Consider the following 26,564-nt stretch of genomic DNA (forward strand, 5'->3'; position numbering starts at 1 on the left):
GCTACAAACTGGACTAACGCAGCTTCAGTATCCAGTGCAGAGAACACTGCCCTGGCCACAGGTCACATACAGTCTGTGCCAGAGACAAATGCAGCCAGCTGTGTGCTCACCACGGTGCTCTGTGACACGGTGAGGCCACCAACCACGTGCAACTGGGGACAGGGCACTTACATCCTCACCACGGCAACAGCCAGCGCAGCACAGATGGTTGCTGACACGGAGGACTAACGTCATTTCACACCGAAACAGCACATTAGCTGCACAGAGCACGCCGATAAACCTGACCTCACCCAATCCACACAACAAGACCCTGAGCTAAGCCTCACCAACTTCCAGTGATACCTGAGAAAACCTGAGGCTGGCGAGGTGGCGAGGTGAAGTAACTCGCTCAAGAGCGCAGTAGGGAGGACCTGAGCCAGGACTCCATTCCTGGGCCGCTCCCAGGGGAAAGCCCCCCTACACACACACACACAAGGACAGCGTCCTACCCTAAGGTGAGAGCCAAGGACCAGGAGCTGCACTGCCCTATGCTGAGTGACAGCAGATCCTGTCCGAGAGCTCCGGGGCATCTGTGCACCTAAGTGGCCAGGGCCTGAGGAGGGCCTCAAAGAGCCCCAGTCCTGGGAAGCCTGTCCCTTGACCAGACCCTGGAAAGAGCCCCTACCTGGATACGGGATGGAGAGGAGAGTGAAGTCGGCATAGCGCTGGGCTTTGTCCACCTTCTCGGAGGAGGTGACACTACAAGACAGGACACAACGTGTTACGGCATCACAACACACGCACAGCATTCCCCACAAGCATTACCACAGCTCGAATGATCCTCCTGCTATAGAAACTACTGTTCAGAGTTAGGAATGATGCCCTCCAGGGGGCTTACTTAGAACGACTAAGAAATGCGACTGCTCTGCCGCCTCTACCCCAAGTCACCAGGTGAGAGCGCCGACTCCCCCGGACCCCACAGCACCCGCAACGCACAGGGACCTAAGCCGCGGAACAAGCTTCCCCCAAAGGCAGCACCGCCCCCTGACCCGCAGGGCGGAGTGAGAAAAGAGCAAAATAACAGAGACACTGTCCAAAAGGGGCCCTGGGGCGGACTCTCATCTCCACCTTCTCTGGCATCCACTGCGGACACTCCCAGACAGCATCGGAGAGACACAGGACTACTCTGACAGACAGCGGGATGTGCAGGTGACTGCAAACAGCTGAGCTGCAACAGCCTCAGTGTGGCTTATTTTCTAAGACATACTTGGCATAATTAAAAGTGGCTATTATAGAAAATTAACAACACTTTGGAAAAATTCCCCAAATTTCATCACCCTAACCCAGGTTCCATTTGTTTCTAATTTTGCCTTACCTGAAGATTTGTTCCACACAGGACATAAAAATTGAGCAAATACTGATTTTTTTCGATCCACTTTAAAAGAGACTCTAATCTACCAGAGATGGCGCAGCGGCAGCAGAGCACACGTTAGAGACCCACGGCTCCCTTGGTGCTCTCCGCACCACCCCGAGAAAGTGACTTAACCTCTCTGGCTTCAGTTTCTCCCCTGCAAGAGGGGGACACTAGAACCTCCTTGCAGGGAGGGCTGTGTGAGGATACAGGGAGAGGATGCACGAGGCCTGGCACGCGGTGTGCCCTTGTAACTGCTCTGTGCCATCTCCGACCCCACGAGCCTGTGAGCACACGGCCTCCACCCACTTCGCAGGGGGTGCCCTGCACTCACTTCATGCCAAACTTCACCTTCTTGTTCTCCACCATCAGGTCACAGATGTATTTCACTGACAGGTACCGGAGCAGCTTGATGTCATACCCTCTGACCTTATCAAAAAGATGCGTGTCGGAACTTCTGAAACAAAGAGCCAGAGGGAGAAGCTGCACTGCACATTCATCCACGAAAGTCTGGGGCGTGAGGGGCGCGTTCAAGGAAGTCTAGTTTCTACAGAAGAATTTCTGATTCTCTTCTCCAGAAGACAGAGGGAAGGCCAAGAGAGGACAACCGCTCCCAGGGAAGGTGACTTTCTAAGTGATTATCCCGCTCTCTGGGACGCATTTCAAAGAGGAGCAATCTGCACCTGGGGCGGGAAAGGGATTTTTGGCACTGCTTGACATTAAGCCAGAAGACTCAAGATAATCTCTGAGTTCTAAAAAGCAGCAGGCTAGTGGCTGATAGAGTCTTTGAGCCTCCATTAGAGTTTATCTCTCTCCACCCCCCTCCCTTTCCCCATTTATGACTGTTTTTAGCCATATGACTCGCTCAAAATGTAACAGATTGAAACTTTCACTGGGAGATGGACTTTTTAGAGCTATGTTATCAACTGATTGTGAAATATTAGCAAGTGAATTCCCTCAGCTTAGAAGGCCTCTGAAGCAAGGAGAAAGATAAAATTTTCCTAATCCCCAGGCTGCCTTTTGATCAGTCATACAGATAGAGGCAAAAGCAGAACGAATAAACAGTCACCATTACTTTTTTTTTGTAATGCCCACTGCTTTGCTGTCCCCAGCAGACTTCTCACCAAGAACAGTGTGCACTGTGGAAGATGGCCTGGCTGGGGCAGAGGTCGTCTGATCCCGGGGGAAGAGCCAAACATTCTTGAGCACAAGCCAGAGCCACTGCTCTTGGAACTAACGGGCAGAAGCCGGGCACGGCGAGATGCCTTTTCATGCACCGAGCCATGATTTTGGGCAGCTGATCTGACCAGGGTACTGGTGTGCATTCCAGAGACACCCGACACCAGTTAAAGACTTTCCATGTGGTACAGACGATGCAAAGGAGCTTTTCCAAAATAACCATTACTGCCGTTTTCTAAAAATATTTGGAAAGGAGGTAGGAAGAGTGGGAGCCAGCCCCCTCCTTCCCTTTAAGGGAGCCTAAAACATTCCTCTGTAGCAAGCGCCTTATGGCACCTATCACACAGCTGTGGAGCTTCTAGTGCCCACATCTCTCATGTGGGGACCACAGTCCTTGCTTGCCCTGTGCCTCGGGCCGGTTGTGCTGTGCATCACCTGGTAGGCCAGACGTCACACCCTGGAAACCGTGGGGCTTGAAGACACACAGATGTCTGGCCTGTGTTTTGGGCCTGGGGTGCCAGGAACCCCAGCGTTGGGGCACTCGCTCTGCAGTCCTGGCGAGCACAGACTGCTCAGGCAGTCCACAAAGTCAGCTTCGGGTGAAGCTACAGGGTGGACTTCAACAACCCTGTTGCAGGGGCGTGGGCCTGGCTGCAGGAGGAAGGGAGCCAATCCACTCACCTGGACCACTGATGAGGTCATGACCGTCAGTAGGAAAATGGCCACCACCACTCAGACGCCTGCCCCCAACCCAAGCCCAGACCCATAACCACCTGGCACTGACCGAAGCGCACAGTCGTCCTCCGTGACATCCTCTGCATCTGCCCAGGCATCGTCTGCACCCCCTGTGGGAGAAACCTGCGGTCAGCACCGAGGCCAAGGCAGGGGCTCCACCCAGGGGCTTCCTGACCCGTCTCCCCCTGGCTCCACCCTAACGACCACACTCCTGCCTCTCAGCATCCGAAGCCCCACATGCCTGGCAGTGTTCTTCACCCCCAGCATCTCCTCAGGTGATGAAAGGAGGGCCCTTGCCCATCCCCCAGCTTGCTGCCCCTCCACCTACACCACTGCAGCCCTAGGTGGCTATTCTCCACCACTGGGTTCCTGTTCTTAGTCAAAGACGGTGCAGCTCAACGCTCACCTGAGAAAATATAGTTGTAGCCAGTGCGTCCATACAGCTCCCCCCATCCAGCCAGCGTTGCCGACCTGCAAATATGCTGGGAGAGAAACCGCATTTTCAGGGTCAGGTGGTTTTCTGGAGTTTTTTGGTTCGGTTTTTCCCAGCCTTTCTTGAGATATAATTGACATATGACATTGTCTAAGTTTAAGGTATACAACACACTGATCTGATACGCTTACTTATTGCAAAATCATTACCATCGTAGAGTTAGCTAACACATGCATCATGTCACATAATCACCACTTCTTTTTTTGTGGTGAAAACAGTTAAGATCAGCTCTCTGTGCAACTTTCATGTATCTAATACAGTATTACTAACTATAATCACCATGCTGTACATTAGATCCACAGAACTTACTCATCTTACAACTGGAAGTTTGTACCCTCTGACCAAAAGTCAGGTGGTTTTCTGAAGTGCACACAGTGGGGGGAACCCCTGGGGACCCTCCAGGCCAGGAAAATGGGTGCAGGAGTGCTGCCCAAAGTCTTCACAGCAGTCACTCCGAAGTATGCCTAGAATTTAACCTGCAGCCTCTGTCAAGAGGTTCTCTCTCCCAAACGAGAGGCACCAGAGTGTCACTAACAGTAATGGGTAGATTCAGTGGTCGTCACGCATGTACTTGGGTAAGATCTGGCGGTTATCACATGTGTTTGTGAGTACAGGACTGAAACAAGTACACCACCTTCCCACTGGATTTACACAAGCCCATGAGAGAGATGTCGCAGGCGGCAGGCACTGTTGCTGCTTCACAGATGAAAAGACGAGGGACGGGCGCAGGGAGGTGAAGTGATGCCTAAGGTACCTCTGATCGAGCCCACCTCCCTCCGGAGCCTGCGAGCTGACCATCACCGGAACTGCTTAGCGCAGTGGAGGGCAACCTTTGCAGCAGGAGGGCCAATTAAGGGAGAAATGTTTGGGTTTTGTTTTTTTTTTTAAGAAATTTTATCTTCTCTCTCCTCTGTATGAAGGAAGTGTAGTGGCTTTAACTGTGCTTAACTATCCTTTTACTCTTTCCTCATCACTGAAGGAGCATTTCAAGAGCTAGAATTCTAGAAACCAGGCAATGGGCATGAACTTCATTATTTAACTTTAAGGCTGAATCTTTATAAATTGTGTTTGATGAGATCCAGGAGGAATGGGAGGAGGTATCTGGTGACCCCACGGTCCAGTTACAGGCTGAGGGAGGCTGTGAGGGTGGCTGGGACGTTACACTAGGCAGGGGGAAGGCATTTCTGAACGGGTCACGCAGCCTGGCGGTGTAAGGAGGGTCCCTGGAAAACTGCAGAATACTGCCCAAGGGGTCTCCTTCTCCACTTGTAAGACAGTGGGAAAGAAACGGTTTTGCTGCTAGGAAAGGGGTGTGGTGGGAACCGGCAGGTCATCACCCGGCTTTCTGAGGCAGTGGCAGCCTGGGGCAGGGGGCAGGTGATAGAAAGGCAACCTGCTACAACCCGGGCGGGGTGGGGTGCTTTTCCAGTGCCGGGGGCAAGAATGCAATCGTGGGAGGGTTGTCCCGGAAGCCTATGAAGAAGGGCTCGGGCAGAGATTCCTGCTGGCCTGAGCAGGATGCACTCTGTGGGGGCTGCTTCATTTTTTCTGGGTCCAAAAGCATTTTGAAAATCTGATGAAAATGATAAACTGTCTCTGGATAAAAATGTACACACCAGAGTTTACCTACATCTCCAAGTCCATCCATGGACCCATCTCCAGCCCCTGATAAGAGGCCCTACTCTGAAGAGACCAACCCAGTAATTAGGAACTGCAGCAGGGAAATGTCAATCCTCAGGCTGAGGACCCCCCAAGACGCTCATGGTAAGAAGGGAGGTCTGATTCCTGAAAGCAAGACAATGGGGGGTACGTGGTTTGAGTTTGACTGGCACATGTTATCATGCCCACCCTCCCCCATCATCCAAGCTGCCGGCGCCAAATCTCAGTCTTCTTTGCATTACTCTGTTAAATCTTTTCAGAGCGGACACACACCCCTTCCTTCCTTAGCTGCTGAGCTCTGAGTTCTTTTCAAGGTTCAGATTCTTCTTTCTGCTCAGTTCTCCCACCTCTTTTCGACCCTGTCTTTTTGGTAACAGAGGCAGATACACCTGGCACAGAGGCCTCATCAGATGGAGAAGAATGGGAGAGAGGGCCAGCTCCCCAAGTGAAGCACCAACCTCTGCAGGAAGGTCCCGAGCCGGCACCTGGGGGAAGCTGCACCCCAAGGCAGAGTCTAACACCTGACCTTGCTCCCTGGCCTCATGGCTCCAAAGCATAATCTGCCATTTCTGTACTTTAAGCTTCGCTCTTGACTGAAAAAGCAGGATGTACTCTGAATGCTCTCCACTTACCTAATTAGGAGTGGCCTCTAACTCTGCATGAGAAATATGGCTCTATAGGATATGCTAATGTAGTAACCAACTTTAGCACACGGAATAAAAGCAGTTGACCTCTGCTCCCCATCTCTTTCAGGGAGGAAACAGAGAAAGATGACCTGTTCCCATTTTAATTGCCTAAAACCCAGATACAGATGTTGGGGAAGAGAACGGCATGGGAGAACAGCTTACCCTTAAATGCTTGAACTTAGTTGTAAAAAAATTTTAATAATATATCTCATTTAACCCAATATATCCAAAATATTACTATGTCAACATATAATCACTTTAAAAATTATTCACGTTTTACATTTTTTGGACTAAGTCTTCAAAATCCAATATGTATTTTATACTCGCAGCACATCTCAACTAGGATACTTTATTTTCAGCATTTAAAGGGAAACGTAGTCCTGCCCCAAAATAAAGTTGTGTTTAACCAAAAAAAATCTACATTGCTTCAGCTATAAAACGGAAATTAATTGAAATGAAATACAATCAGACATTTAGTTCCTTGGCTGCCCCAGCCACACTGGACTGAATCTGGAGAGAAGCAGGAAGCAGGCACTTCTGAACATACCTCCCCCTCCCCAGCCCGGCAGGATGTGCTGGTAGCAAACACTGCTGTCACCGCACTGGCTAGGGCCTGCTGGGAGCCACGTCTCTGAGGATGAGATCCCCACCTCACAACAGAAGACTCTCTCCTGCCCGTCGCCATCTCCCTCTCAGCTGCTAGTTCACAGGTCAACCTTCCCCACTCACTGAGCTCCACAGGGACAGGCCTGTCTTAGTCACTTGTCCCCCGAGAACCCAGCAGAGCCCACGACCACTTTAAAGAGCAGTGTCTTCCCACCTTCCCACCTTCCCAGCTTGCACGTACAAGCTGGGTGGGCACTTGCTAGGCGCTGGGAGGACAGCAGCCAGACAAGACCTCTGCCCTCAAAGGGATTACCGCTGAGAGGAGACAGCAGACTTGCAAACACAATAGGAATAAAATGTATATAAGGTATTTGATCCCTGCTTGGGGAACTAAGACCCCACAAGCTGCACAGCATGGACAAAAAAAAAAAAAAAGAGGATAATCCCTCCAACTCTTTGCCCTCCCTCTGAAATGAGCTGCCTTGGGCTCTTTCTCCCAGGCCTGCTGCAATCTCACTGGACTAAGCCGGTCAATGTGGCACTTTCCCAAATGCATTCCGCAAAGTCCCTTCCTCAAGGTCTGCTGAGTGAGAAATAGCAGACCTGACAGCACTACACAGGTCCCTCTGCTTCAGGACTTCTCAGAGCCCTTCCTATGTCAGTGCACACTTACCGATGTACCTCCTGAATCTGGAGCTTGGGGGTCAGGCCAAATCTAGTAACGTGCTATCTCTCACCCTTGTTTGACAGGCAATGCTTTGCACAAGCACATCCTTAAATTACTATTCTGTGGAACACACTGTGCGAAGCACAGGTTTGAGTATTTCCTATGTAAATTCTAGCAACAAGCGCTATGCCCCACAGAGCAGTGTGTTATAGTCCAGTTATCTAAACCGGAGTTCCCAGAGCTTACAGCAACACGAAACTTTCCAAAGGGGAAGAGGGAATAAATAGCTTTAAGATGATCAATTTCTGGAACTTGACTTCCAGACATACTTTTCCCTAAAATCGACCTGTCCACGAAAGCCTGTGGTCAAGTCTCCTTTCCTATCCCCCCTTTCACATCCCCCCTTCTTCCATTTTACGAAAGAAAGGCACAAAGGGATGGAAACAAGCCCTGTGTCTCTCCTCCCCACTGCCCTGTCCCAGTCCTCACCTGCGCTGAGAGCCGGACTATAGTCCGACAGGCACCAAGACCACAGCGCATTCAGGTACACAATGGACGACTAGAATAGAGAGCCTAAGGGACTTCCCTGGCGGTCCAGTGGTTGAGACTTCACCTTCCAGTGCAGCAGGTGCAGGTTCGATCCCTGGTAAGGAACCTAAGATCCCACATGCCTGGCGGCCGAAAAACCAAAACATAGAACAGAAGCAATACTGTAACAAACTCAATAAAGATTAAAAAAAACAAACAAACAGGAATAGAGAGCCTACACCCCTGCTTCCCTCCCCTGCTCCAGGCTCTCTGTTAGTCCGTTCCTTCTGGATTAATCTTTCTCAAAATGCTATTTGCATCTTGTACTTCCCTGCTCAGAAATCACAGTGGCTCTCCCAGCAAACCTAAACACCTTGGCCAGCAACCAGCCTCCTGCATTCAGTCCCTTCCATCCTCGGCTCCACCACGTACCTTGTGCTCCCGTCAGGGAGTCTCTCGGACTTTCCGCGCCTGGCTTCATGCTCCCCCAGCGCTGGCACCTGCCTGGAACACCCTCCCACCCTTCCTCCAATGCTTGCTGCCTAGTCCCGCTCACTTAATGAGGCCATGTCTGTCAGTCCACACTGCTGCCCATCTGGGGTTTTTTTGGTTTTTTTTAAAACTTTTGACCGCACTGCACAGCATGCAGGATCTCAGTTCCCCAACCAGGGATAGAACCCACACCCCCTGAAGTGGAAGCACGGGATCTTAACCACTGGACCGCCAGGGAAGTCCCCAACTGCTGCCCGTCTTAAGTGGGTTCCTCTGACACCACACCACGTGGCCCTAAGCTGCAGTGTGGTAACTTGAGTGCATTTTGCAGTTAAGTTTAAACCCCAGCTCTCTAGTTGTGTAAACGTGGGGAAGTTATTTAACCACTCTGAGCCTTCGTTTCATCTGCAAAATGGGAATATCAAATACACCAAAGGATTATAAAAAGAGGTGAAATGAGACCATAGTGGGCAGCCAAATTAACAACAGTCACTAGAATATAAGCTTGATAAGGGTGAGGATTTTTGTGTACCTTATATGCTGATGTACCTTGAGGCCTGAACATGACACACATTCAATAAATACTTGGTAAATTATATGACTGAACGAATGAACAAACAACAATGTACTTACTCATCTGATCTAATCTATTCACAAACTTCTGATGTAGGCATGATTATTTTTCCCATTTTATAGAGGAAGAAACTGAGGCCTTGCACAGGCAGGAAGTAACAGAGCCAGGATCAGAACGTAGGCAGTCTGGCTCCAGGACACAGGGTGGGGTCCTCTGCTGTGACTGTCCCTTTCCTAATTAGACTCACCTTCAAAAATTGTATCAGAATTGGTCTGTTTCTCTGGCCTGCTTCCCACTGCACCAGGCACCCAGTAATCACCCAAACTTGGCTGGCAAAAGCCAAGAACACGAGACTCTACACTTTGCATTAAGCCAGGTACCCCACGAGAGGGTCTCAGGGAGTGCGAGGCTAAGGCATGGTCTTACCTTGCCCTTGAACAGGATCACTGGGCAGACAAAACGTCCTCTGCACCTGGCCGTCTTGCTGCGGTTGACGAGGTCCTGCAACTTGCTCACCTGTACGGTGCTCTGAAACCTAAAAACGGGCAAGAGAGGTAGGTCAACCTGCTTCTGCGTGAGTATTGTGTGCCCCATACTAGGGTTGTGTGTGTGTGTGTGTGAATATTCATTCCAAATTTAATAAATGCTCAGATTCCTAAATTCTAGATCATGGACATTCTAAGCTTTTCAAGAAAAGAATAAAATGCTATATTATAGATACTAAAATGGAAGTCATCCTGATTTCAAAACCTTTAAGATTAAAAAAAAAAAAGTCAGCTACTCTGAAGACATGGTATTTAAAATACAGAAACATATATAGCAAACTGAACGTTGATTATATCTAAGGGGTTCAGTATCTTACTCCAAAAGTAAGACAATACGTGTGCTGGGGACCCTCAGGAAATCATGGGGCCATTCTTGTCATCTTTCAGAGTGCAGCATAAGATGAAGGTTCACATTTCACATGGCTATGAGCCTCTGATACCTCCGCAACGTTCCAGCTACCTCTAACAGTCCAAAAAGCCAACAGGGGAGGGAATGCTGGAGAAAAGGCAGTGAAAGAGAAGCTATTTGTGGCCTTGAGAAGCACAGTAGTTAATACACTGGGTTTAATAAGGGAGCTTCTAGAAGATGAAAAAAATACATTTAGAAATGAGCTTAAGCAACTCACACATATTAAATCAGGTCAAATCAGCTGACCCCTAAAATAAGGGTCTACTCTCATAGCTTCACCCATTGATTCTTTTTTTCTTTTCTTCTTTTAAAATTTCTTGGCCGCGCTGAAAGGCATGCAGGATCTTAGTTCCCTGACCAGAGTTTGAAGCCGCGCCCCCTGCAGTGGTAGTGCAGAGTCTTAACCACTGGACCACCAGGGAAGTCCCCACCGTAGATTCTTAACAAAAGACTCCACAGCAGCCAGTCAGAGCTTCTGGTTGCAAGAGGAACAGGAGGCAGGAAAGTTCAAGAGTGGGAAGCTATCCCCGCCATGCAGAATAATGCAGGGTGACAGAAGAGAAGGGAGGGAAGACACTCAAGTGCCCTCCTTACAAGGGCTGAGCTTCCAGGCCGAGTCCAAGAGGGCGTTCATTCCTTCTACATCCCAGTCGTGCTAGCACTCCCGTGTCACTGCACAGCATGTGCACACAAATAACTGTTTCAGAATGAGTAAGTTCACCAACTCCTACACATCTGTGGTACCCTTTTAAGCATAACTGGATGCTGCCGGCACCAATAAAAATATACTCTTTTAAAAACACTGCTGATTTCTTAGTAGCCTTCATAGATATATTCTCAAACCAGTTACTAATAAAATAACTACTATAAAGTGAAGATGTGAAATTGAAGTTAAACAGCGGTCTTCAAATAAAAACCTGGACCAAGAGTTTGGTGATCATGGAAAGAGAACAGGGGATAAAATAAGAGGACTTATACTTCCTATGGTGTATTTTTCTGTAAGGTCTGATTTAAGATTTTTTTTCATTTTTATTAAACATTTTGTTTTAAATCACAGAATTATCACATCCTTACTGTAACCAATTCAAACAACAAAGAAGTGACTACATGTTATTTTTACGATCAAGATTTTTTTCCTTTTTTGATGGAAGGTGGAAGGCTGGGGTGCCTCTTCAAGGTGCCTGTAGGATGGCACAGGCCAACCAGCCAGGTCCTAGAAAAAACATGGCTCACTGAAAAGTAAGTTCTGCCACCTTCCCCTCACTCAGGTTCTCTATGAAATAAAAAGGCACCTCAGGGTTTCCCTGGTGGCACAGTGGTTAAGAATCCACCTGCCAATGCAGGGCACACGGGTTAGAGCCCTGGTCCGGGAAGATCCCACGTGCCGCGGAGCAACTAAGCCCGTGTGCCACAACTACTGAGCCCACATGCCACAACTACCGAGTCCATGCGCCTAGGGACCATGCTCCACAACAAGAGAAGCCACCGCAATGAGAAGCCCATGCACAGGAACAAAGACCCAATGCAGCCAAAACATTAAAAAAAAAAAAAAGGCACCCCAGAATGAAGCAATGGCCTAATTAAACTCAGATGCCAAGATAATATAAAACTGAGCACACACAGTACTGCTCACAGTAGTCTCCCTCCCACCTTTTGGTGGCCTCCGTCCATTTGCACAGATGTGGTCAGCACCATCTGTTTTAACCGACTCTCATGGAGCTCACTCCAGCAGCTCTAAAAGCCTTGAAACTGCATATGATTCTCCCAGGCTGAATCCTTCCATTCAGCAAACTCTCCACAAAACTGAGGGAGAGAATATGCCAGCATTTCCCTCTTAGAGGCTCTGGGCAGTCTTATCATGTGAAGGAAGGCACCTTTTTCTTGTTAGGCTAGCTGGTGCTTTATTTTCCTGGGTCCCCTACTCAAAGAACCAATTCAGTTTCTGTTCTCAGTGGTTCCTGTTTTTATTTTTATCTCTTGGCCTCAGAATCTTTCCCTTACTGTGCTAAGCACTGGGCTGTGTCAGGCACCTGATACTCATATTTGAATGAATGAAAGTGAGCTTGTGTATTTATGTCTGTCTTGTGGGACTGAGCCCTTAACCTGTGGGATCTAATGTTATCTGTAAAACACAAGGCTGGCGTCTGAAAGTTGGTGGAATGGGAGAACAACCCCCCCCACCCTACACTCACACACGAGTTGGAATTAGCAAGTGCAGAACTTTAACCACTGTCTCCCAGTGCTTCACCTGTACCTGCCCTAATTCTGGCCTTTGTTACACTGTCATTGCTCGTTGATTGGTCTGTGTTACCCACCAGATCTGAAGGTAGGGACTTCATCTCTCCGGTAGGACCTGCAACTAGACCCCTGGGGTCTGCCTCATGGCAGCAGTTTGCCTCGTTGACAAACTCATGTCTTTGTTGTTCAGAGATCCCCATCCAGGCTTCCAGTCCCAGATATGGGCTCAACTGGGGAGGTGGGTTAAGAGGACCAAACCACTTCCTGAATCCAGTTCTACCCTGTGTAACTCAGTCTAATTAGTGTCATATTAACACCAAGTCCAGGCATGTGTAAAGAAGCAAAAAGTTCTACTTCTTCCCACCTGAACATGCACATACTCCCTTCTCTTTAACAGGCATCGCCCACTCAGTATCACTTCGAGGCCTTGCAAGAAGTGAAAAGTAAAAACAAAGTCCACGGGACTTCCCTAGCGGCAGAGTGGGTAAGACTCCGTGCTCCCAACGCAGGGGGCCTAGGTTCGATCCCTGGTCAGTGAACTAGATCCCACATGCGTGCCACAACTAAGAGTTCACAAGCCACAACTAAGGAGCCCAAGTGCCGCGACTAAGACCCGGCACAACCAAATAATAAATAAAAACAAACAGGGCTGCCCTGGTGGCGCAGTGGTTGTGAGTCCGCCTGCTGATGCAGGGGACACGGATTCGTGCCTCGGTCTGGGAAGATCCCACGTGCCGCGGAGCGGCTGGGCCCGTGAGCCACGGCCGCTGAGCCTGCGCGTCTGGAGCCTGTGCTCCGCAATGGGAGAGGCCACAACAGTGAGAAGCCCGCGTTAGCACAAAAAAACAAAACACAAACAAACAAAAACAAACTCCACAACTCCTCTAGGGTTAGGGATATACTGCGGTGGCCCTAGCCTGGGTGGCTAGACCCCACTAGGCAAGATGGGAGCGCCGTGGTGGTGACAGAAAGAAGAGGCAGTCATACAAGTGCTCTGATTTACATTCAATTCCTTTTCCCAATACATTCTTTTTTCTCAGTGCACCCCACCACGACCTCATTACAGGGCACACTTATAGATCTCCCATTTTACTCCTCCACTTGAAAGGCTTCTCTGGCTCCCTGCGGTTCCCAGGCTATATAGCAAAGATGAGACGCATCTAGGGAGCTCTCTGAGGCACAGATTCTGGAAATTGTGATTCAGGGACCCTGGAATCTGTGATTTCAATGAGTGCTCAGGGGGTACTAGCCCAATAACCACTAACACCCACAAGTCCACATGCCTGATGATCAAGACCATATACAAGCTGGTCCCTAACAAAGGACATTTCAGGGACACCCCTACTCATCCTTCCAAATCCAGCTGAAAGGTCTCCCGAAACACACACCAGGCAGAATCCACCCTTCTCCCCAGTTCGTCTACAGCAGTGCTTCTCAAACCTCCATGTGCGTACGAATCACTGGGCCATCTTGTTATGCTGTGATTTTGATTCAGTGGCTCTGGAGTCCAAGACTCAGAATCTCTAGCTGTTCCTGGGTGCGCGGATGGGCGCACTGTGAGCAGTGATGGCCCGCTGCACTTTGCAGCACGACTCTACCATAGCACTCATCATCACAGTGCTTCCACGGGGCCAGGCTTTCATGGATATTGTTGGCAACAGCTTCTGGAATTCCCTTAAAATCAACAGCAAGCAGGGCGCCTAGGGGAACAAACTTTGAGATCAAAAGAAAGCACTTCCTAGAGCATCAGTGATTATTTATCAGTGTCAAACAACTGCTACCATTTACTGACTGCCTATGGGCTGCATCCTGTGCTGGGTGTTCTGTGTCTGCTCTGGTGTGAACTGTTACCACACGCAAAGCACTCGGGCCTCGGGAGGCCCTCAATTAATGGTAGCTCTTATTTCTAATTCTTACAGCACACACGTCAGGCTTGGAATAATCCTGTTTATCAGCAGGAACTGCAAAAGCCACTTTTCTAAATAGAGGTAGAAACTGATGAGGAAACTAAGAGACAAAGAGGTTCAGTACCTTGCCCAAGTTAGTTACACAGCTAGCAAGCAGGGCAGCCGGCACGTACGCTGACCTCAGGCTCTTAATCTCTACATATGGTAAGTGCCCTTCCACATGTTGACAAAGCATACCTCCCACTTGCTCTCTTAAAAAAAAAGAAAAAAACAGAACAGAAAACACTGAGGTTCAGAGAGGTGAGCTGTGAAGTCAGCTGTCTCAGGACAATGAGCTATAGGGTAGGAGTAAAACAGGAGGCCAGGGCTGTGACTCCCAACCCCTCCTTCTACGCTGTGCTACTCTGCCAATCTAAGATGTGAAACCCTGAAGAAAACATAGATGCCAATGAGGCTTGACACCTGGGAAAAGTGAGCCTGCCCCACCCAGCTGCAGACTTTCCTAACCCCGGGGATGAGCTGTCAAGGCCTTCCCAGATGGGCACGCTTTGGTTACATGATGCTCACGTGTCTTTCTCCTTCTCAGAACTCTCATACTCCAGGAACACGATGTGCTGGGGGTAGTGGCCGCAGATATCCCCATTCACATTTTGGATCACGCTGTAACAGTAGTCTCGGCCAAACAGCTCCAGACACCTCTTCTCAATGCGCTCAACCTGCACAGAGGAGGAGATCTGAGCATAAAGAAGATTCTGGCGTTCTGAGAATTAGGCGGTTCCTGACCTGGAGACGTCTCTGGGAACGACAATGTGCCTCTGTGATTATAATTCAATACCAGGAAAAGACATCTTGCTAGATCACAGACCCTAAACGTGTGGTTCATGAACCCACATGGTAAACTCTGGGAGAGACTCTGAACCCCTCAATGTGGTGGTGAAACCGTGTATGATAAGCATTTGAAGAGAGGTTGATACCTTTCATTAGATTCTCAAAGGGGTCCACAATCCATAAAATATTAAGAACCCCTGCTCTAAGTTACTTTATTTTATTTTTAATTATTTATTTATTTTTATTTTTGGCCGCATTGCGTCTTTGCTGGAGCACACGGGCTTTCTCTAGCTGCGGTGAGCAGGGGCTATTCTTTGTTGCAGTGCGCGGGCTTCTCATTGCGGTGGCTGCTCTTGTTGCACAGCATGGGCTTCAGTAGTTGTGGCTCGCGGGCTCTAGAGTGCAGGCTCAGTAGTTGTGGCGCACGGGCTTAGTTGCACGTGGGATCTTCCCGGACCAGGGCTCGAACCCCTGTCCCCTGCATTGGCAGGCAGATTTTTAACCACTGCGCCACCAGGGAAGTCCCTCTCTAGGTTACTTTAACCGACACTAATCCCTTATCTTCCTTTGGCTCCAGATTCTTCCCCATTCTCCAGCCACAGACCAGTACCTAGAAGCTCTAGTTAGTGTAATGAGTAAAAGATGCAGACAAAGCTGTCTCCTTACACGCAATTTGCTTATGAAACAGAAGGAACACCTCCCTTAAAATTGCTCTTGTTTTGCTCAGTTCAGGGAAAGACCCACCAGAAGAACGACATAAAACCTGTAACATCTCAACAAGTCTGCAAAAGATCAAAGTTTTGGACCAGGTGGAGTGAGTCAAGTATAACTTTTTACAACCCTAATCTTCAGGGGTGTGTAAGAAGGAAGGGTGGCCCAGCAAAACTGACCCTCTAGCCACCCAAAAGACCAATGTGGAGGGAAAAACTCACAAGAATTAGAAATCCTCAAATTTCAAGGGGCAAGAGTATCATTAACAAGCCTATTAGAAAATACAAATTCCAGATTCCCACCCTCAGAAATTCTAACTCAGTAGGACTGGGTGGGATCAAGGAACCTTTATTTTTAACAAACACCCCAGATGATGCTGAACCAGGTGGTCCTCAGGCTAAGCTCCGAAAAATACTCGGTCATTTAGAGAGTGGGGGAGACCCATCATTACTGAAGTCTTCCCTGCATTACTTCAGACTAGCAGATGCCAAGTTCAGTAAGTCCTAGCATAGGTAACCCCTGGAGCCAAACCAGAGTTTCATGGCCTGGGAGGGAACAGAATTCCATTGGAAAACCTGATGCTAAACCTGCCAAAACCACGTGGGGGATGAAAGATGGCAGGGTCGGCAAGATTCCCATCAGACTGTCAGGCAATGCCTAAGATGGGAATGGCCTGACCAGACTGGAAGCCTTCCAGGTCTGGCAATAAGGAGCCTGAAGGGAATCCCAAAAGTAGAAAAAAAGAGAAACTAAGACTTGCTTTTGACAAAGGAACAGAGGGAGTATGAGTTGCCTTCCTGCTTTATGGGGGAAGGAAAGGGATGGGCCTAATTCTAAAGTCATGCTGAGACTATACAAGGGAGCAACACACTCAGTTTATCTCTTGGCTCCATTCTGCCCCACCCCTCCAGCCCCTTCACTCTGATCTCTGACCTGGATAAATCCTCTACACTTCAAAAAATCTAGACATGAGGGTTTTTGTCCCCATACCTAATGCATGGGAATAACCCTCCTCAGCTCCTCTTCTCTAATCTCTGAACAAGGCCACTCAGCGCTAATCTTTGACCTCCACACCCTTTTGTCTCAAACCAAAACGTCGTCCTTCCTTGGCTTGGCTCGTTCTGAGCCCAGTTCCTCCTTTTCGGTTTTTAAACCCGACCCTGACTCTCCGGGTCCAGACACTGGGCACTTCCCTCTCTCTCTGTCCTATGACCCCTGACCTCAGCAACGTCGCAAACAAGGGACCTTCTCTTTCTGCTCATCGCGCCTCCGGACTCACCTTAGAGCCTCCCGTCCCGCTGCAGTCCTTGGCCCGGTACTGAGTCCGGGAGAACTCCTCCAGCAGCTCCCCGAGCCCCGGCTCCTGCGGCTGTGGGGTGCCTGAAGAAGCCGAGGACCCCGCCGAGGCGGCGGCGGCGGCCCGAGCGCCGGCCATGGCCCAGCCCCGCGTCCCTATCAGCGCCCTGCGTCGCCCTCAGCGCGGCCCAGCCCGTCCCATGGCACCTGGAGGCACCAACTCCGAGTCCTGAACCTCCGGAGCCTCCTCAGCCGCCTCCTTCGCTTTCCACTTCCGGCCCCGCCCCACCCAGCCGGATGTTTACTCCAGAGCTGGCCAGTCGGAGCCCAGGACTCGCGCCCTGCCCCACGGTTACCTGCCCACTCCCGACGCGGAGCGGTCCAAGTGGTCTCCGGAGAGGGGACCGCGGCCGCTCTCAGAAACCTCGTGCTCCGCCCCACCGGGTTTCCCCTGGGAAGCCAGGCTAAACCATTGGGGCTGCGGGGGGGTACAGCGCGGGACTAGGAGGAAGGAACCACGGGAAAGAACCAGCCGAAGAGTGGAATAAACCATTAACAGGGAGAGGAGGCGGGAACTCTCGGAGGCACCTAATTAGTGTTGGCAACCATAGTAATGACAATAAGTAATAATAAAACAGCATTTCGTAAGGCACTTTGCTTGCGTTGCTGCTTACAGCCGTCCCTTTGATTGCTGCAATAGTCAACCCGCTTTATTGAAGTAACCGCGGGTCATGACTGGCTCGAAATTCTGTGAGTAGAAAGCCCCATGTTATTTTTCTTTTTTTCTTAATGGAGTATGTCAAACATTCACAGAAATGGAGAGAATAGTATAATGAACCCTCATGTGTCCATTAGCTTGTTTCAATAATCATCAACATACACCAATCTATCTTGTTTCATCAATCTTTGCCCCATCCAATAGTATTATTTTAAAGCACGTCTCATTATTTAATCTGTGAATACTTCAGTATTAATCTTCTAACAGATTAGTACTGTTAAAAAATGATTAAGGAAGAGAATTTACGTGTTAAACATACTTTAACACTTCATGAAGCCACCACTGTTTGTTCCCAAGGGTCCAAAGAACTGCAACATGGGACTGAAAGCAGGACACTTTTATAGGATAAAGAATAAGGAACAAGGAAGAAATGGGGATTCCCTGGCGGTCCATTGGTTAGGACTCCTCTGCGCTTTCACTGCTGAGGACCTAAGTTCAGTCCCTGGTCAGGGAACTAAGATCCCTGCAAGCCACCTGGCGGCCAAAAAAAAAAAACAAAAAAAACAAACAAAACAAAACAAAAAAAACCAACATGGAAGAGAAAAATAGAAAATGAATAAAGAACAAGGAAGTAATTATAAAGCCCAGAGTTTGGGGATTGGCTGACTAGATATACTGTGTTTCTGGTCAAGCAGAACATTTACAGAGATACCAAAGTTACTAAGTTTTGCTCTCTTGCTGTGGCACTCTGGGCAGGAGTGGCTCCATCTTTGGCCTAGAAATTTATTTCAGTAATTCTCCCTTTTCTCATCCTCTTCACCATTCAAGAGGTTTGGTCAAAAATATCAGTACTAACATGACCCTCAATCACCATTGCCTCTTCTGCTCTTAGTGTAGCATTCACAAGAGGTGATGTCAGGCTTGTATTCTTGGCCCTGGTTCTGTTCTTCTGTTCTCTTTTGTCACTTCAGTCAGAGAGAGACCATGTGTTGGCTGGTCAGTGGCTGCCCACATGCCTTTAAAACTTTTGAGAGAACCCAGCTTATCAGGGAGACAGTAATAATTACTAGCAACAAAACAATGTCTATGGTTTGGAGAGTACTCCTGAGCCAGGGTCCCCATGATCCAAACCAGCTAGAAAACTGGGGACACAGCTTTAAGCCAGTTGGCCTGTTTATGTATTTCGCATAACTATGTCTCCCCACCCCAGAAATGTTTATGCAGTGAGCTTGTTCCGTTGAAACTGAGGTGTTATAAATCAGGGAGAAGTTTGTGACGGGAAGAAAGAGCTACAGGATCACCAGCGTCCAAGCCAGTCCAACAGTCAGTTTACCTTTCTTTGCAATGGTCTGAGGTAGGTGAACAGTTATCTTTCCAGGCTAGAGCAAGCCAAAAGGTGGAGAAGAGAATAATAAAGACCTTCATGATGTAAGAATTAGGAAAAGGATGGTCAGAGAAGAAAGGAAGAATGGAAGGAAATGCTCTTAATCTGACTTCTTGGGAGGAAACAGTCTACCTCACTGTTGCCTAGTTCTCTTCCTAGTCAATTGGATTTTGAGGTCTTTGGCATTTAAACAGGGCCAGATGTCAGGTGGGGTCTTCTTCAGTTGTGAAACATGTACCCAAATTTTTTTTTTTTTTTTTTTTTCCTTCAGTACGCGGGCCTCTCACTGTTGTGGCCTCTCCCATTGTGGAGCACAGGCTGCGGACGCGCAGGCTCAGCGGCCGTGGCTCACGGGCCCAGCCGCTCCGCGGTATGTGGGATCTTCCCAGACCGGGGCACGAACCCGCGTCCCCTGCATCGGCAGGCGGACTAGCAACCACTGCGCCACCAGGGAAGCCCCCAAATTTTTTAATTTGTTTGTTTGTGTTAAATTTGGCTCTTTTATTTTGCTATATATTTTTATTTATTTATTTGGCTGTGCCGGGTCTCCGTTGTGGCACATGGGATCTTTGCTGTTGCGTGCAGGATCTTCGTTGCAGCATGCAGTATCTTCTAGTTGCAGCATGCGAACCCCTAGTTGTGGAACGTGGGATCTAGTTCCCGGACCAGGGATCGAACCTGGGTCCCCTGCAATGGGAGCACATAGTCGTAGACCCTGGGCCACAAGGGAAGTCCCTGTACCCACGTTTTCACACCTTGTAATTCGACACTGATGTTAGTGGTCAAGAACACTTGGTAGGGTTCTTTCCAGGAATCTCACTTTTGCAAAAGCATCAAAGTAAAACAATAATTGTCTGTAAATGACAACGAACTTTAAAATGCCCATGGTTGGAGATCTGATGAGAGTTCATTATAATGGAAATTGACAAGGAAATTTGGTTATTTCTGTGACACCCAACACTTTTAAGACAATAACTAGGAACCTGGGAAGCTGAGGCCCATTGGGTAGCTAGCAGGGCACAGGACTGAGCTGAAAAGCCATACTTCCCTGTTAACATCCTGTGCTCGTGCCGAGGGGGCAATGGTGGCTTCCTGTATCCTCCTGCACACTGGACGAAGATGTCCCTGATTGGACTGGGCACCTGGAAGAGCGAGCCTGGCCAGGTAAAAGCAGTTATTAAGTATGTCTTGAGTATAGGCTACCGCCACATTGACTGTGCTATCTATGACAATGAGACAGATTGGGGAAGCCCTGAAGGAGGATGTGGGACCTGGCAAGTTGGTGCCTCAGGAGGAGCTGTTTTTGACTTCCAAGCTGTGGAACACGAATCACCACCCTGAGGATGTGGAGCCTGCCCTCTGGAAGACAATCGCTGACCTCCAGCTTGAGTATTTGGACCTGTACCTGATGCACTGGCCTCATGCCTTTGAGCGGGAGACAACCCCTTTCCTAAGAATTCTGATGGGACTATACGCTATGACTCCACCCACTACAAGGAGACTGGGAAGACTCTGGAGGCACCGGTGGCTAAGGGGCTGGAGAGGGCACTGGGCCTGTCCAACTTCAGCAGTCAACAGATCGATGATGTGCTCAGCGTGGCCTCGGTGTGCCCAGCTGTCCTGCAGGTGGAATGCCACCCATACCTGGCTCAGAATGAGCTGATTGCCCACTGCCAAGCACGCGGCCTGGAGGTGACTGCTTATAGCCCTCTGGGCTCCTCTGAGCGTGCTTGGCGTGATCCTGATGAGCCTGTCCTGCTTGAGGAGCCAGTGGTCCTGGCACTGACTGAAAATCGTGGCCGGTCTCCAGCTCAGATCTTGCTCAGGTGGCAGGTCCAGCAGAAAGTGAGCTGCATCCCCAAGAGTGTCACACCTTCCCATATCCTTCAGAACATCCAGGTGTTTGACTTCACCTTTAGCATGGAGGAGATGAAGCAGCTGGATGCCCTGAATAAAAATTTGCTATTCATCATGCCCATGCTTACGGTGGATAGGAAGAGGGTCCCGAGAGATGCAGGTCACCCCCTTCAATGACCCATATTGAGACCACAGCTTCCTGGCTTCCTTTTCCTCTCTCCAGCTATAATGTCCTGCCATCCCCAGAAAGGAGTTAATAAAGCCACTGGAGTATCCATCCAAAAAAAACGGTAACTAGGATTATAACTTGTAACATTATACCATGCATATCAGATTTTTAGGAATTTTATATAAGTTCTGGAACACTTATGTTAATAACATACCCACACAAAGATAAGCTAAAGTTAAACATCACTTCTTATTTGTCAATGTTTTCTTTGTAATTTAACATATCAAATAAGCCTAATTAGCTTCACATTTCTCTTTTTATAAGGAGAGAGAACAAATATACTAAGGGCCCTTTGGAAAATCCCAAAGTTGGCCACAGGTCAAAAAAAAACTTCATTTAGAATTTTATTTTGGGGGGTTCCCTGGCGCAGTGGTTAAGAATCCACCTGCCAATGAAGGGGACACAGGTTTGAGCCCTGGTCCCCACATGCCGCGGAGCAAGTAAGCCCCGTGAGCCACAACTACTGAGCCTGCGCTCTAAAGCCCATGAGCCACAACTACTGAGCCGCGTGTCACAACTGCTGAAGCCCACGTGCCTAGAGCCCGTGCTCTGCCACAAAGAGAAGCCACCGCAATGAAAAGTCCGCGCACCACAAAGAAGAGTAGCCCCTGCTTACAGCAACTAGAGAAAGCCCGCACGCAGCAACGCAGACTCAACACAGCCAAAAATAGATAAATAAAAAATTTTTAAATTGGATATATTAAAAAAAGAAAGAATTTGATTTGGGGGAAGTGTGTCAAAAAATCCATTTAAGGGACTTCCCTGGTGGCCCAGTGGGTAGGTAAGACTCTGCGCTCCCAATGCAGGCGGCCCGGGTTTGATCCCTGGTCAGGGAACTAGATCTAGCATGCATGCCACAACTAAGAGCCTGCGTGCAGCAACTAAGACCCAGAACAGCCAAAATAAATAAGTAAATAAATATTTTTCAAGGGCTTCCCTGGTGGCGCAGTGGTTGAGAGTCTGCCTGCCGATGCAGGGGACGCGGGTTCGTGCCCTGGTCCGGGAAGATCCCACATGCCGCGGAGCGACTGGGCCCGTGAGCCATGGCCACTGAGCCTGCGCGTCCGGAGCCTGTGCTCCGCAACGGGAGAAGCCACAACAGTGAGAGGCCTGCGTACTGCAAAAAAAAAAAAACAAAACAAAACATTTAACCAAAGTGGCAAGTAAAGACTTCAAAGGCAAGTACAGAAGGTTATATAGTTGTAGAAACCCCAAACCCTTAGCTTTTTTAAGATTCAGGGTTTTCTATTCGCAGATTAAATGTCTTAAAAAATATGACTAGGCTTTTGAGAAAAAAAATAAAACTGAAAATCTTGAAAACCTCGACATATCAGAAGTGTTTATTTTTTGGAATTGTTACCGAGTCCAAGCTCGCTCTGCTCACCGCACAACAGGGCAATGAATCGCAGAGGAGGTGTTGAGGCAGCGAATACGACTTTATCAGGAAAGCCGGCAGATGGAGAAGATGGCAGACTAGTGTCTCTGAGAAATCATCTTATCAGGGTTTGGATGCCAGTTTCTTTTATAGAATCAGAGAGGGAGAGGCGGAGAGGAAGTAAAGTAAAAGGGCCATCAGTCTTGCAAAACATCTCCTGGAATGGCCAGCCTCGGTGAGCGGATTTTTTTTTTTTTTTTTTCTTGCAGCCATTCACAGGTGGGCAGGGTTCCCTGAGGCAGGCCACTTTGTACGATTGTAATAACAAAAGCAACGCAAAAAGGAAAGGTTAAAGAAACAGATCCAACATGGAGTCCAATTTAGCTCTTCCCTGTTACAATTTCCCACTGTCAAAGTCCATTCTACAATCTTGTGAAAAAAGGGCGACAAAGTTCTAACTGCTCGGTCAGATGGATCTTTCTGGGAGTGCCCGCCATCCGTGTCAGTGTTCCAGATGCTGAGATTTGTCTTTTGTTCCGCTTTGGAAGTGTCTACTTGACACCTGTAGACTTACAAATATTCGCAACCTAAAAGTTGAGAGTTGTCAGGAATTTTGAGGGCTTCAAGCCCAGGAGACTGCATCTCAAGTTAAGAAATTTAGCATTTTTCTATGTATGGGAAGATGCTAGACTCTGGGCTCACTGAAATAATTTCTTTGATATGCACCACAGCCCAGATGGGGCCTGTATCCTGTATTTTCACATCCTGTGTTTCCTCAGGGCTCACCATAGGGAGTGGCTGCAGTCTGATTGATGGCTGCTAGATGGCAGGTATTCTTCTCCTTCCTGAGCTTCCTCAGTGTTCACTGGCTCACACTGGGGGGCTGCAATCGCTGATGATTGATCCTCTCCTCTTGGTCAGGAATTTGACCAATACTTGGGAGACATTTCATGATCAAATTTTGTCCCATGGTGCTGGGAGGCTCATCCCAGATCAGGCAAAAATTCTTGATATGCCACTCCAGGTGCTAACTGGATTAGGCCCTACTGATAATTAAAGATTCTCTGGATCCTCTGTCTAATTATGATCCAGGAGACATTTTCCCTTGTTGCTTCTTCCCATACCTAGAATCACATTATTAAAATTATTTTTATGGTATAAAAGTGATCTATTTCCTTAAGATGTTTAGCCATAGACGTTTTGTTGGAGGCCTGGTTACACACTGGGTACTGCAAGAGACAACAATCTTATAAAATAGGATATAAGTAACAGCTAGTAACATTGACAAAGACATACTGCAGCAGGGAGACACAAAGCACAAACAATTTGGAAATAAAGAACAAATTAAAACAATGATTAGCATAATATCAAGTCCATAGGAGAACCAGCTGGAGACAACAAATTCTGTCAGGATCAGGTAAAGAGAAAAAGATAAATGTTTCATCTTTGTTTAAAAAGGCATACTTTATCAACTTGTTGTAGGTCACAGCATAAGGTTATAGCATAAAAGGTTTTTCCTAAAAACAAAGATTAAAGTCAATATATTTCCTAAAGGCATAAAGTTATAAATCATATTTACCAGTTCACTCAGTCCCATGTAATTAATTCCCATTGATCTGGATGAAATAATCAGGTTTCCCATTAGTTTTGTCATTTGTTACCCAGTCCAGTGATATTATCTAAAGGCTATAAGAAACATATATTTGTTAAAAAGTTCCTTTTTATCAGTCTTCTTGAAAAATCTTCATTTTGTAAAAGCATCAGGACAAAAAACAAAATAGCATGGTTAGAAATCTGAGTACAATGCAATTAGCAGGATTCTTGGATATAACATTTTAGAATAACTAGTATTATGATTGTTCAGGACATATCAGATGTTAGGGATTCCATATAAATTTTGGAATATCTATATAAATGACATTTATCCATACACTATAATCTAAGATTCTCCACCAATCACTTTACGATGTTTCTGAAGTAACTTAACATACCAAATGAACTTAGTTTGACATCTCTGAGATGTCTCAGAGATGTCCTTTCGAAGTACCCTGAGTCAGCTGGAGGCTAAAAAGCTTTAGTCAGATTTGGATATTTGGGAAGTTTGTTAAAAATATCAAAAAGGTTTTACAACACAACAGGATGTAGGTCACTGTGAAACAGTGCCTATTCATTTAACTAAAGTCACAAAATGATGAAACAAAAACAAATACGGAGCACCTAAGGGCACAGAAACTCATTTAATCTGTTATCAAAAGGAGCAGTCTAACAGAGAGGGAGATCAAATTTCAGTCTTGTATTAGCTTACTTAACGAAATCCATTTACTTATTTAACTTCAATCTAAATTCAGTTAATCCTGACCATGTACAAAACTTTCTTAGTAAAATGTAATTCCATTCCTCATACCTTCTTAACTGAAAACACACATTCTACCATACTGAAATGTTTTATTATTTTCAGTAGCTTTAATTCTATATTTAAATTAGAATCTCCGACTCTTAAAAACCTTAATTTCTAGTGACAATCAAGAGGCAAGTAATACTTACCAAATCTGGAGAAACTATTTTAGATGATTTTTAGAACATAATTATTCTTAGAGTTTACCTAAAAGCTCTTATCTCATTTATATTTACTTTAAAGTTTCATCATATCAAGTTATTTTTCTTGCTGACAAATTTGCAACAGATATAACAAGATTTCATTTAGCTTCTATTAAACCTAGGTGCAGTGAAAGTACTATACTTAATGTTGATGGCTCCAAAGTCATGTCTATATTAATTAGAGCAACAAACTTAAACATTAATACCAGGTATTAATTTAATACTAAATATTTCCTGGTTCACGTGAAACTGAAACTCATTTACCTTAATTTCTCTTGTATTTAGAATTCTTTGGTTTGTAAGGGCTTACGTTTCTTTAAGCCAATTAAATAAGGCTCATTTACAGATTAACCTCAGCGATGTTATCCAAGACAAAAACACATACAAACATACAAACAGAGAGACATCATAGTTCTCATTTCAAAATTTCAGCCCTGAGTCAGGTACAGTAGTGTAAAACCCATCAGTTTACAAAAGAGGTTGGATTAAAGTTGGGTTTCTGGCAAATGGAACAAATCAAGCCCATTTGTCTAGATGGCTAAACCCTTTCTACTAATATTTATGGTAAACAAGTCAAGTTCTAAATTACTGTACCCTCTTTTACAAAATTTGCATTTTAAAAAGATGGCAGAGATAAGGGTTTCTGAGAAGACCAGATAGGACATTTGTATCTCAAAGGTACAGGCAAGTTTCTCCTAGGATGACTTTGTTTCCCCTTTGTTTAATATTTACAAGTCTCTTAAGATTACTCATATTTATTAGAAAATCAATCAACTTGTTCCCCACTGTCAATGTTACCGGGGGCTCCTGTGGGGAAATCAGGGTCTGATGCCTCAAGTCCAAGGGAGTCCCCTGGCCTCTTACAGGATACTGGGGCAAGGGAAATTGCCCTGCTGCAGAAGTGGCTCCCAGTCCAAATTGGGTGCCCTGTAGGGTCTTAGATGGTGATACTAAACCAGGTCGCTGTGCCCCAGGTGTTACCACAGAAACTTCCATTTGATTCCAATGGGTAGGGGAAACAGGAGGCAGTGAACAGATTGGCAGCATGGCGGTGGGGGGGGGGGACATTTGGAACAACTGCCAGTGCAGCCTGCTCGGTCCCTGGGGGAGCTGGATAGGCTGGGGTGGGGGCTAAGTTTTGAAATAACATGTCCCCACTCTCATTTTCTCCCTCTCCCCCTTGGGTTTCCTTTCAGATCACAGCACTATAAGGTGGCAGTCCTATGACTCCTTTTCCTCCTGATGCAATAGCATAAATTCTCCTACATATGGAATCTCATCTCTTTTCCCTGCTCTTTTGCAGAACATTTCTAACTGTGAGATTGTATAATAATTGAGTGAGCCATTCAGGGGCCATCGTTCTTCTGATCCTAACATATATTGGGTTCATACCCTATTACAGTAGTATATCATGTCTCTCTTAGTCATAGGCTCCCGGCTATGTTTTGCCCATTTATCTA

At 47.3% G+C, this 26,564-nt stretch overlaps 1 protein-coding gene and 1 pseudogene across 8 annotated transcripts in view; one reads left to right on the forward strand and one right to left on the reverse strand.

The window, feature by feature from the left end:
- MTMR14 (myotubularin related protein 14) overlaps positions 1 to 17,238 on the reverse strand; it is a 43,150-nt gene extending 25,912 nt beyond the window's left edge. For 3 of the 8 annotated variants that reach the window (XM_024764681.1, XM_024764679.1, XM_024764678.1), the window contains exons 1-7: positions 16,927 to 17,238; positions 14,676 to 14,824; positions 9,436 to 9,544; positions 3,711 to 3,786; positions 3,354 to 3,414; positions 1,725 to 1,847; positions 665 to 738 (exon numbers count right to left, since the gene is read on the reverse strand). In XM_024764681.1, coding sequence (XP_024620449.1) covers positions 665 to 738; positions 1,725 to 1,847; positions 3,354 to 3,414; positions 3,711 to 3,786; positions 9,436 to 9,544; positions 14,676 to 14,824; positions 16,927 to 17,082 — 748 coding nt within the window. In that variant the 5' untranslated portion in view covers positions 17,083 to 17,238. Of the gene's footprint in view, positions 1 to 664; positions 739 to 1,724; positions 1,848 to 3,353; positions 3,415 to 3,710; positions 3,787 to 9,435; positions 9,545 to 14,664; positions 14,825 to 16,926 lie in introns of those variants that run through there. The other 5 variants (XM_024764676.1, XM_024764674.1, XM_024764675.1 and 2 more) reach the window with 3 other exon arrangements.
- Positions 17,239 to 20,126: 2,888 nt separating this feature from the next.
- On the forward strand, positions 20,127 to 21,079 carry LOC112412865 (alcohol dehydrogenase [NADP(+)] pseudogene; annotated as a pseudogene).
- Positions 21,080 to 26,564: the final 5,485 nt, after the last annotated feature.

This window comes from Neophocaena asiaeorientalis, unplaced genomic scaffold (genome assembly GCF_003031525.2).
Source record: "Neophocaena asiaeorientalis asiaeorientalis breed wild unplaced genomic scaffold, Neophocaena_asiaeorientalis_V1.1 scaffold230, whole genome shotgun sequence".
NCBI lineage: Eukaryota > Metazoa > Chordata > Mammalia > Artiodactyla > Phocoenidae > Neophocaena > Neophocaena asiaeorientalis.